Genomic DNA, 13,067 nt, shown 5'->3' with positions numbered 1-13,067 from the left:
TGAAAACATGACTGGGCAATATTTGCCCAGACCTCTGGAGCATGAACAAGAGCTACTTACTGGTTTGGGATTGACTTCGGTAGAGATGAGTTTTAAAAGGCAGTTCAGGAGTCTCTGCTTGTGAAAGGTGGTACATGCAGGAACAGCACTTGACTCAGACATTTGCTCCCTAGCGTCCTGGGTTTCTGGCTCCAAGACAGCCAACCAGTCATATTCCAGCTGCAACTTGTTCGGTTTGCCCATCATGAGGTAGACTTCAGCCAGCGTAAGGCTCTCAGAAGTTCGCAGACTCCATCCTTCTTCTCTAACCTGCTGAGAGAGCCGGCTCGGGTCATCCTTGAGAGACTTTGTACTAGATTGTCCCTGAGGTGGAGGTGGAAATGAGGAGCCCAGCTTCTCTTGAGAATCCTCCATTACTGCATCTGTTATATCCTTGGTACAAGCATCGAGTGGCTGGCCCTGGCTGTGGCTAGCCTGAGTTTCGTATCTAGATGGGCCACTGCCAGGTGAAGCCGCACCACCTCTCGGTAGCTGTGAATAGGAGTCGGGTGTCTCTGTGCTCCTCCCACTTGGAAAGGCCACAGGAGAAGTCTCGCCAGCTGCTGGAGCAGAGTCTTTCACAGGCAGTTTGTCTGTGCAAGAACATTTCTCTGGGACGATCAGGTCCTGACAGGACTTCATGTACCGTGGGAATGGATCAAGCAGAGAAAGTTCCTCCACATCAGGGATCTTATTGCAAGCACAAGCTGTGCCGCACGATGGTAGCACAGTTGCTTGCTCACTAGCCGGGGCCTCCCTGCCCTCCACACAGAAGGCCATTGAGCTCAGCTTTTCATGGTTCCCTCCTGGATCTTGAAGTCCAGAAGGTGGCTTTTGGAGAGAATTAGCGATGCTGAGATTTGAAGCTGTTCCTTCCACCAGGCCAGGCTCTGGGGCACCATCTTCAGCACTTGCAGAAACTTCAGCTGTGGGCTGAGAGGTTCTGCTTGACTCTGTAGTGCTCTCTGCCCTTCCAACACCCTTACCTTCTGTTCCCCGCGTGTATTTTAGCTGTCCCCTAGCTGTCCCCTGACCACTCTGTATACCTAGGATTTGTGCAGGGGGTAGTAAGTGAGAGTCTTTCGTGTTTTGTTTGCATTTGCCAGTTTCCTGCCAATGCACTGTGCAGAAAGCCTTGGAGTGGACTACTCTGGCTACCCCAGGCAGTGGAGTGAGTGTACAATTCTCTCCTGGAAAGAGATGGAGCATGACTTTCTCCTCTGAGAAGCTGCCTCTTGTTTCTGAGTCTCTGGAGTCTTGAAGTTGCCGTTCTTCTAGTGTTTTACGCTAAAAAAAGATGTGTCAAAGAATACAACAATCATCTGCCCCTTCCAATAAAGCACCTGGTAGCCTATTCTGCAAGTTAAAAAAAAAAAAAAGTAGCCGATCTCTATTCAGCATAGATATAAGACACTATGATCGGAAATTAAGTCCTTTTGTGCTACAAGCACAAACTAAATTTCTGTTGCAGACAAAATTACTTACCTCTGCTTCCCTCACCACTGTAATTGTGAGAACACCCAATCAACTAATAAACCCCAACAAAATCAAGCAAAAAACCCCAATGTCACCGCATAGCAAAACAGACTCCCCTTTCTGTGCAGTAACTTCCATCTTGCATGTTTTGACATCATTCTGAGTTTCAAGTGCTATGCTGCTACTTTTTCCAGGCTCAAAAATTAAAAAGAAAAGCCTGAATTAAAGGACTAAGAACAGGATATATAGCATACCAGTCAACCAGGAAGACAGAACGGCTATTAACTCACAAATCTTTCTACTCCCATGGATCAAAGTTCAGAGGTATCTCTAATATTGTAAGGCTCAGGCAGTGTATAGATACGTAAAAGGTAGCAGCAGCTACCTAGAGAAGAAGCTTAAGCCTTCATTTGGTGAAACTGCATAAAGCAAGTGGAAAGACCTGTTCTTGATCTCTTTGCTAAAACTGGAAACAAAATCATCAGTTATTATCCAGGTTTCTGTGGTGGTCACCCGTCTATAACGAAAAAGATTAAGACCACTGCTTAAAGAAATGAAGTAAAGGCAGGGAGTTTCATTTGTTACTAACTAGCTTTTCAGGGGATCATAGCAGAGAAAAGTTGCGTTAAAGTGGAATATTGTGGTATTTCCCATGAAAGGTTCCATTAGCGATGACAAGATACTGACCTGTACCTTTACTAACCACGAGCTGCTAAATTTATGAGGTAGATTCACATTTCTGATGCAAAAATGAACTTAGAATAGGAAGGGAATTGCATCCAGGACACAGCATACAGAACAGACTACGCAGAAAAAGGATACAATTCGCACTTCATGGAGAGCCCACTTCTGCTTCAGAAACTCAATGAGGCTGGAGACCTTCCGATGTAACTCCACAATCATCCTGCACACAAGACAAACAAAGCAAGGGAACAGAGAAAAAACATCAGCAGAAGTCAAGTCACAGGCTGGATGCTAGAATGGGAATTAAAGGAAGAAAATGGTGTTCTATAACACAAGCACAGAGAACAGACCAATCACTCCCAAGCTCTAAGAAAAAGAACCAAGAAAAACAAATCTTATCCCACAACTTTAAAATCTAGGTAACTCACAACTGAGAAAGATCTCAAAGCCTATCAGATGTATCTTCAATCATGGCAGTCAGATTTAAGTTTTTCCAGATCAAAAAAGATAGGAAAAGATGGCAAGATTTAGCTAAACTGCCAAAGTGCAGGCAAGGCACAAAGCTACTACAAGAAGTACAGAAACAAAGAGAAAGGGTCACAAAAAAATCCCCAAACATTTACTTTTTGCTCTCAAAGCATTTTACAAAATAAACCTAATGCTAAATGTCTTCCTTCTCCTCTCTGCATGACCTTTGGTCATGGCACTGAGGTACTCCATTATTGCAAAGAACAATCAACATCACAGAGGCCTTGTGTTTTCTGCCCTGAGTTTTGGACTAGATGCAAGTACTAGGATGAACAGCCACTGATGACACTGGAACAACAGTACCAACTACATTTTTCAGGGAGGAGATTAAGCTACAAATACCTTCCTTTCTGCTAGTATCACTGTGTTGCAGTTGACGTGTTCAGAGTCTGGGGGCAGGTGCCTCTGACCATTGTTTTACTTCTCCCTCCCCTGTGCCTCTGTTTTCATGGTATCTCCATTTTACTTGCACTCTGCTCTGATAACTGGGTGTAAGTGGCACAAAGTGCCACTCATCTCCAACTCTAGTACCTCCTATCATTACTCAAAAGATATAAAGAACAATGGTAATTAATTTTCAACTCTTGATACCTCATGTTTACAGCAACGGTACTCTGGCTGGACAAAGCCTCCAGAATAAGGACATTTAGGCAAACTGCATGATCAACATGAACTGCACAGTTGGCATAGAGAACCCTGAGGAGAAGGGAAGACGCTAGAATGCTGCTCATGTATTTCCCTTCTATATTCTGAGCACCACAGTCAGTTCTTCATTACCTAAGCCGTGGATTCTGGGCAAGACTCTGTACTCGAGCCCATGCATGATTATTCCGTGGCTGCAACTCCACAGGGACCTTAAGAGGAAGACGTACTGGCTTCTGGTCCTCTTCATCACTAATGCCTGAAGGGAGTCAAAGCACAAAGGGCATGGGTCAAAGTAAGGACAATTCAGAACACTATATGCTCACTTACATGAAAAAAAGCATCACAAACATCGGCATCACCTACAGACAACTTAGGCAGCTCAGCTTCACCAGTGGAGCCTGCTTCCTTATATTACCTCCTGTTCCAATAGGTTTATTTTTTCCCTTGGACACTGCAGTAGTACTGGAGCTTCCAGTTGAACAAGCAGTGTCAAAATCAGGTGGCTGGAAACTTTGTACAGTATTTCAGACCTTTAAACTGCATTGATTCTACTTATTGGGGGGGAGGGGAAAGAAGAGGAAGAAAAAAAATATATTTAAAAAACCCTCCAAAATCACTTAGCTGAACTGGAAATGGTAAAAAAAAGTTGAAAAATGCACAGTGCTAAACAACACTGCTCTTATTCACTGGCACAAGAGACTAAACTTCACATACAGTGAAAGCACAACTGGTAAAGCAGTAGTGATCTTGTCTGGTGCAGCCATTTCCTTTTCAATTTAGCTAGTGACATACTCCAAGACTTAAGAGAGCTGGGTGAGTCCTAAAGCTATTGGAATTATACACACAAACAGGATAAATAAGACAATAGGGACGTATCTGTGCCCAGCACAAATGTGAAATAGCACAAGCTTCCCTGCCAGTGACATACACGTCAAAACAGGCCTACTCTCTCTCATATTCTTCTGGCCATCTGTTAAAATCCTTTCACGTTCCAGTGTGTCTTACTTACCATCTGGATCACAGAGTTTCTTCAAAGCCCTGCACATCGGAGCTTTGATACGAAGGTTTCTGCCTTTGTAACGAACAGTCGTAGCCCTGAATAGATTGAAAAAGAAGTATTTACAGGTACCATTAACATGAATACATAGATACTAGGGACACAGAGCCAAATACAATTATGGCTATAAGAATGAACAAAGAAATGTATGGGTTTGCAGAGCAGAGTCACGAAGGCATTCAATCTTTTCTATCCCCTTACTTTTCATTATAGAAATGCTACTCTTTGACCCTCCTCTTCCAGACTTTCATGAAACACCAGGCTGTCCACTTAGGGAGTGCTATTTAAAAAAGTGGACCAGAATTATGTTACTTCACTTGAAGAGTACCCTCAGAGACAGAATCTTCAAAAAAGACAAGTGGGTTTGCTTTAGTCTCCTCTTTATACTCCTAACTCTTAATTATAGGAAGAAAAAGTCTAAAGTTTCTGAAGAATCTTCCATTCTGGAATAGCAACACCACATCTGTTGTAGAAATGAGGTCTAAGAGCTTGTGTGGGGTTCTGAACAAAGTAACTTTTACAGCATGATTTCACTGGCTTTTAGCTTAATAACACATTAGCAGCTATAAAGATCCTTAAAAGCAAGAGGCCATTTTTGCTTTCACACAGTGAAACTATTTGATTTCTTCACTCAGTCAGCCCTGTTTTCTTTTTAGAGACATAAAAGGCAAACATAGAGACCAACAAAGTCACTGATGGCAGTATTTGCTACCTAATACTTCAAGCAATAAGGATCAGCTAGCATAGAAGCAGCAGGATTGAACACCAGTCCTTGCAAGTAAAGTGAAAGAAATTACAGAGAATATTCCTACAGCAGGATCTTATTTTTTCCTATGCTCCTAAGGAAGACCACATCAGGTAAGAGGGAACTTGCAAAAAGGCAGCAGAAGTGAAGCCAGACCTGAAAAGACAAGAGTTGATAAGGTGAGCAGCTCAAAAGTTTCAGTTACTAAGCTGCAAATTTCTACAGATTTAGAAAATCCCAGGGCTGGAAGGGCAGAGTCCTCAATCTGCATTGAGCTACCAGAAGCTAGAAGGAATGTGTAAGCCCTCATTCTTTCTAATGAGCTCTGAGACAGAAGCAGTGATGGCTCAACTAACAAAAAGAGCAAAAGGCTCTCAAGTGCCGAGGAGAAACTAGCAATAGCGCTACTTAAGATATCAAAGACCCAGGAGCTCCTTGCCTGGTTTTAAATAGTGCGTCCCATTTCCACATCTGCCACAGCAGACACCGCTAGAGCTGCTGTAACAGAAGCATCACAGTTACCTTTCCTCTTCCAACTTAATTCTAACTTGAATTGTTTGAAGATAGTGAGCCCCATCAAGTACAACAGTCCATCTCCATCAGTAGAAAGACTTAAGAGTGGATATCTCGTAAATGACATAAGGTAACATTGAAAGGTAAAACTTCCTCCTGGTCATTAAAACTGACACCTTAGCCTTAACGTATGAGGCTCAATATCCTCCTGTCATTATATTAAAGCGCAGACATGATTTTATCATAAAATCAGCATTTTTTAGATAATAAATCTCTTGAAAACAACTTCAATCATATGCAGCTAGCTAGCTCTCTCTTTTTTTTTTTTTTTTAATGTGTAAATAAACCAAGTTTCAATACAAATGAGGACAAGATCAGTATGAATCAACCCGCACTCACTTAGGTCAAGTTAACGCGGACTGCAATGTATAAAGACAGGAAACTCTACTACAAACTCTGCTGTTCTCCAATTCAGCTGGTCAGTGTTTTGACAGTTTCTCTCTTGGGTGTGAATCTTTAGGTGGAGAATCTCTGCTTTTCTTCATGAGCCCAAACTTTCATCTAAGCCAGCAGTCAGGAGCAGTTGCCCAGTATAAATGTGCCTAGTACAAATCCTGAAGGATCTGCCAGAACCTAGAGAATTTTCAGCAAATAAAAACTCTAGATAAATTACATTTCTTTTTTCCAGTGCTTATTACTTCCTCCAAGAACAGAAACTGAAAAAAACAGCTGAGGACTTAGTCTTCAGCTTTGATTGTAGCTCCTAGAAATCACTCTTCCTGTTACACAGTTTTACACTGAAGTAACACACCCTCATGATTCACAACAAATACCTTTTGCCTTTAACTACAGGGATCCAATGAAAACTACATTTACTCCACTACCACTAATGCTGTTCATCACCAAGTAATTTTCTAAAGCTCATGTTGAGATAACAGGATGCATGAACGCACCCAGCTGCTAAAAGATGCAGAGTCTGGGAATGCAATAGAATGGCTGTATGGAAAACAATGCTGCTGCATGAACATGCCAGAACTATTGTCTTCCTTGTTCTTGCAAGGAGTTAGTTACAGCATTATAGCCATCAGAACTGTAATGATTCCCTTGCTTAGTGAATACATGCCTAGATGTTCCCTCCTGTTCTAGTGGAGAACACAGTTTCCTAACAGCCTCATATAGAATCCACTAAAGCTAGGGAAAATAAATCCAGTAATGCACTTTGAAACAGGATGCTAGATTGCAAATTTACGCTACTTTAGGACCACAAATTCTTATAACTACTTCTGTGAGCTTAGACTCCCCTCCTGCATCTTGATTTTAGCTAATGCAATGCCTTTTCATCAAATGTGCCCTTGAAGTAGCTCCATGCAAGTGAAGAGTCAGAAACAGCATTATTATTATTGTAACTGTAACACAGGGTATAAGTGAGGAGGGGTTTGTGGGAAGAAATTATTTCTTCTTAGATTAACTGATATGACTATATAAAACGGAGCTTTGTGGAAATTTTTCCACCACGTGACTCGAAGGTGAATAAAAGAAGAGCCTGAATGCTCAAAAGGCTAATTTGATCCACCAAGAACAGCTGAGCTAATCCGATCAAGAAAAAAGGAGGAAGAAAAGCATTGCTATTAAGTTTCCATATTTTCTATTTCTTTTAAAAAGAGCCTAACTAGTTGGTTATAAAGCATTCATTATTGAGTCAGGCTTCCTGGAAGTGGTTCTTGATCAATTTGTCTACCAGCTGCTCAGCTGCACCTTGGGTTGCAGACACTCACTACCTGTTACTACCACAGAGCAGCTCACAAACAGGCAATGGGTCAGCATCATAAGCTCCTAGCTGCATTTGTATCTGCAGGGGGACAACCACCCACCAAAACCTAGGATAAAAGCCCAGAAAAAGAAATGTGAAAAACATTAAGTGTATTATGGAAAAGGTATTTCAAAAATATATAAAAAACTAGGAGAAAAATCCTTTGGAGGAAAAAACAAATGTAAACGTGCTGATAGGCCTAAGAGAGAAGCAGGACCTACCTGTATTCCAAGTACTGAGTTAAGAATGGCACGGTTTAGAAGTCAGCAAGCAAAGTACGCTGTTCAGTAAATGAAGGAGCAAATTTGACAGAACACATGAATTTGACAAAACGGCATTAAAAACGTCACATGGACGTTTTCACCCTGGCACTACAGCACTCTTCCACAACTAGAGCAATCAATACTTTTGTTTTCATTATTCCCTAAAATATATTTCAGAAGTAGCATTCCAGCTCTCTAAATTTAGATATTCTGCCTGGTGACTCAGGAATAATTCCCCTAATTCCCTTTTTATAAAGGATGATGGGTTTCAAGCCATGTAGGGAGAGTCTGATAATAAGTTATTCTTTAAACTAATATAAAATTAAATGTATTTACAGACTAGTTTCCTAATTGAAATGCACAACTAGAAGGCTGGGAAAAGAATAGTTCTAACTGAAAAGCACAGTAAAAAGACGTCAGCCTGCAACAGAACAACTCTTAGCTTAAAAGTACTTATTTCCTTTTCTTAACTAGATCCTGGATGTTTCCAAATGCAGAAAATAGTAAATAAACCCAGTTATTCTACTGAATATTCATTAAGAACTACTAATATAACTTGACACCAAGAGCATATTCTGCCTCCTTAAAATGATCGTTTTTATAGATGATTTTTTTCAGAATGAATTGCTGGTTTATTATCAAGATTTTTTAGAGTTACAATTTCCCCCTTAGCATGCCAAACAGCTTTTACAAGGAAATCAAAGGCAACGAAGGATCACTCCCACTCCACATAATGCACACCCAGGAACTGAATGAGACAGATCAATCGATGCCTGTTAAAAGTTTCTGTCTTTAAGGGTCTTTCTTACTTGTGATATTAAGAGCCTTTCAGGTTGCAGGGCAAAAACACATACACCAACAAACACTGAGTAGTACTGTGCTTTAACTGTTGCGTATTTATGGTATTTCATTATGTGCTTGATGTGGTTTGTTTTTTTAAAACTCATCCACAAATCCTACAGATTTAAAGATATCCAGAAATTATGTTTCTTCAAGTGCCGTTTTTTATTACATGTAAGACTGTTGCAAAACCTAAGTTAAATACAAATGTTTCACTCCTTAAAGTGAAACAAAACAGAACAACTTTGGTTTACATTTAGTTAAATGGGTTTCTAAGCAGTTCTCATACACTGCCATAAATCTTTGTTTCTTGTTATATATCCCAATCACACAATCCCACAACATCTTGTTGTTGCTAATTTTTTATTATAGCAAAGGACTGGACAAAGTGATTCAGATTCCCTATAATTTCTGAGCGAGCTTTGCTTCATAGCTGTCCTGCTTAGTGATTGTGAAACCTTCTTTAAGCAGCTCATGGGGGCCAGCGTTGACCTGAGTTCGCCAGGCTACTCAGACCAGTTATAAAGGCTGACAGAACAGTTCTTACCTTCCCCTTGCATTTATAAATACCTACACTTTGACCTATTTCTAAAAGATCCCTAATTCATTCAATTACAACCATACCAAAGGCTGCAGTCTAGCCTGATTTCACATGTTACTGAAATTCTGAGGACAAGTATAGCAGTGAATGGCCTTAACTTCAGTGACCAAACAGTGACATTTCACACACAAATTTCGCCATTATTTGAAACAGCCCGTTGATTAAGTTTTCAGGCACTACTTAGTATCTGTGACCCGGGTTATAAGCTCAGATTTTAAACATGGTTTTCTTATGAGCACCTCATAGCATCATTTGTTTTTCCATACGCCATGTAATTATTACAGAAAGCCAGAGAAGATGTGTAACCTAAGCAAAATAAGCACTGAAATAGAATATGTAACTCCAGGGTCTAGCATCACCCTGCAAATAAATTAGCTAGGTAGCTCCAATGTTTACCTACTTCAGGAGAAGATCAATAGAATAATGAATGTTCACATTCCCTATTTTTAACACTTTGGATTTACTTTCACTCGCCACTTTCAACATAGCGACAAGCCTTACAAAGCGCACTGCACTCAGAGTAAAAGGAGTATCACCCTTGAAAGAAAAATGTTATGAACTGAAAAAAAAACCACACCACACAAAAAAAACCCCCTTGCTTACAAATAAATAGAGAGGGGGATCGTAGAATTGTACCATCACTGAGCAAGATGTAAAGTTTAACCAAATGGGATATATGCAATGCGTTCACTTGTGTGAGATATGAAGCTGCCATGCACATGCAGGGAATGAATTCAAATGGTGTAGACATTCAGGTGGTAATGACTATGAAATTGTGAACATTGCTCCCCTGCATGGTTTCATGGTTTGCTCCTCTTTGGCCGACAAGGTTTACCCACCAAATGGGTTAAGTGATGCAGGAGAAAAGGCAGGCAAAGATGTGTCTTCCATCTGGTAGTCAAAAAGCCTATGCAAGGGCAACGATTTCTGAGCTGCCCAAGAATGTCAATGTTACACGCACTTTAGCTTTTGGTTAGAAGACTGCATTAGTATTTTCAAATGCAAAGACTCCCGTTTTCAAAATGCTCTGTTACAAGGCTGGCCTTTATAGAATGAACACCTACACTTCATAGAAATCATTAGCCCTTATTAAGAACTGATTAGAACAGCTAATCATGCAATCAATCAGCCTTAATCATGCAAAGTGCTAGACTGATGCTACTACAGCTTGTTGAAAGTCAAGTCTTATTCTGGTTTAGTGTATTTGGATGACACAGTAATAGAAAATCTCCCCGGTACAATGCAGAGAGACCAAAATGACTGCCTATATATCCTGAACTCTAGAGATATTCAGGACACTAGGGAAAAAAGGCTCATCCTAGGCCCATTTTAACTGATAACTCCAATTTAAAGAAGTAATTTGCTTTAAGAATAATTTTGTTATACACAAAAACTTACTGCTAGAATTTTCTTGTAGAAAGCCAAACCAAATGGCAATTTCTCTTCTAATTTCAAACTTGGCCGTTAACAAAAAAAATGAAGTGATTTCATAAATAATCACATTCAAGACCTGCAACACAAAAGTACACTGTACAAAGTGCATCTCCCAGGAGATGAAAAGTTAATAAACCATAAGGAGCCCTCTGGAAACTCAGTTTGTGAGCAACAGAAGGCACAACACAAACACCCATTTTAGGAAAGGTAAAAGTCAAAAAGTCAGCAGCTGCTGAGTGTGCATACTCTTCTTGTTTACAGAAAAGTTTACTTCATCAATAATGCCTCTGCTACAATGAAGCACCCTGAAAGCACAAATGCCAAAGTAAAAAGGAATCTGTAACAGACAGAAAATACTACTATTTTCAGATCTCTTTTAAAAAAGACATGATTAGGAAAAACCAATGCCTGCTGAGTGTGCCGAGTGATGCCTGCTTAATGATCACACTCCTTAAAATAATATCCTTTGAAAGAGATTTCACTACAGAATACACAAATTCTAGAAGCACAAAAAATTTTACATAGAAAGAAGGGAATACCCGATATGTTTTTAACTGCAGAAGGGGTTAGAAGTTGCTCTGCATTCTAGAAGTATATTGCCAAGACTGAACCCCCAAATCCCGTAATTCTTTCTTGAAGTAAAAGAGAATACTCATTCCTAAAGTCAAGGAGATGCAGAAGCAACTGGAAGGCTGACACCTATAGCGTACTGGAAGAGTTGTTTCAGGTATGAAAGTCAGGACTCGTGAGCACTGTTGGCAGAACTGTTTGGAGATGAACCCTCACTACAGACAGACGTGGAGGGGCTGGAGCGTGTCCAGAGATGGGCAACGAAGCTGGGGAAGGGGCTGGGGCACGAGTCTGATGAGGAGCGGCTGAGGGAACCAGGGGTGCTCAGCCTGGAGAAAAGGAGGCTCAAGGAGGGCCTGATCACTGTCTACAACGACTTGAAAGAAGGTTGTGGTGAGGTGGGAGTCGGTCTTGTCTCCCAAGCAACAAGACAAGAGGAAATGGCCTTAAGCTGTGCCAGAGAGTTTACACTGGGTATTAGGAAAAATTTCTTCACTGAAATGGCCACCAAGCCCTGGGACAGGTAGCCCAGGGAGGTGGCGGAGTCACCATCCCTGGAGGTATTTAAAAGACATGTAGATGTGGTGCTCAGGGGCATGGTTTAACTGTGCACTTGGTAGTACTGGCTTAATGGTTGGACTTGATGATCTCAGAGGTCTTTCCAACCTAAACGATTCTATGAATCTATATCACCTACAGTGAATCAACAAGTTCTGTCAGTAAAGAACTCTCATTTCATTACCTCCTTAAAACTTCACCCATCACTTCTTACTAGTAACAATTAATAGCTTCATGGAAAAGTGGCATAAAACCCGAAAAATCTACACAAAAACTAAGAATGGAAAATGTCAAACAGCAGCTCTAAAAAAGTAAGAAACGCCCCTTAGACTCTGGATGACCAGTTTAACAGTCAAGCTGCTGAACAACCCATTTTTAAGAGTTTCAGGAATAAGTTCTTACTTACCCAGCTTGAATGAGCTCATTGAGTTTAGCTGCATTCTTGTCATCCATACCTTTACATGAAATGGGATAACACAGTGAATTAGGATTTAAAGTCATGACCTTTTTTTGTGTCCTGTTCAGTTTTCAAAGCTATTACATTTTCTTCTCACACAGGACTAACTTGCAAAAACTGCTATAACATACCCATCCTGAAAAGTTTCTGTTTTCATAATGTGCAAGCGTTACATGATCCTCACCATGCAAACTATGTCTTACTCATGGATAAAATGACCCTAGTTTAGATGCTATAGTCATCTTGGGTTGCTCGGCTTTAGTCTGATACGGCAGCATTAAAGAAAAACTTCATCTTCCTGCTCAACCTCTGTTGCTAAGGCAGCACAGCACAATGAAAAAGCATCAAGGCCTCACAGCACTGAATGCAATAAAAAAGTAAATAGTAAAATGCACATGTAACCCACACTTCTGCACATTTTTAAATGGAAGTAACTTGATTTATATTCCCTGTGATAGTTAGGCTCAGATCTATTTACTGAACAATTAACCTCCTTCTGGCAATGCTGGAAGTATTTCTGACATGCTTTTGTGTCTCAATAGCTCTACATAAGTCACCTCGATTTCCGGGAAGATGGGACTGGGTAATACCATAAGGGGGGTGGGGAAGAGATAGAAAGAAACTACTTTCACCAGCTGCAGAGCAGACCTCTCAAACTGGGTGTAAAGGCTTGCAGTTTAAGCCCATTTTGTCTCAGAGACTAGAATTTTCCAAGTGACAGTGGGTAAAATACATAACCAAGTACCAAAGTTATAAAAAGACAGAAGCACAGAGTATGCATGCATTGCCATGGTGACTGTGTGAAATTTTATGTCCAGTCATAGCAAGAAGGGTCTGTTGATGCTTT

General features: G+C 40.6%; 1 protein-coding gene across 4 annotated transcripts in view; it reads right to left on the bottom strand.

Moving 5' to 3' along the window:
* Positions 1 to 13,067, bottom strand: part of CRAMP1 (cramped chromatin regulator homolog 1) — a 52,235-nt gene that overhangs the window by 20,322 nt on the left and 18,846 nt on the right. For all 4 annotated transcript variants that reach the window (XM_040590784.1, XM_040590785.1, XM_040590781.1 and 1 more), the window contains exons 6-10: positions 12,170 to 12,218; positions 4,382 to 4,467; positions 3,505 to 3,628; positions 2,338 to 2,419; positions 61 to 1,326 (exon numbers count right to left, since the gene is read on the bottom strand). In XM_040590784.1, the coding sequence (XP_040446718.1) occupies positions 61 to 1,326; positions 2,338 to 2,419; positions 3,505 to 3,628; positions 4,382 to 4,467; positions 12,170 to 12,218 (1,607 nt within the window). The remainder of the gene's footprint in view (positions 1 to 60; positions 1,327 to 2,337; positions 2,420 to 3,504; positions 3,629 to 4,381; positions 4,468 to 12,169; positions 12,219 to 13,067) is intronic.

The sequence above is a fragment of the Falco naumanni genome, chromosome 4 (assembly GCF_017639655.2).
Source record: "Falco naumanni isolate bFalNau1 chromosome 4, bFalNau1.pat, whole genome shotgun sequence".
Classification (NCBI taxonomy): Eukaryota; Metazoa; Chordata; class Aves; order Falconiformes; family Falconidae; genus Falco; species Falco naumanni.
This window is presented reverse-complemented; position numbering and strand designations above follow the sequence as displayed.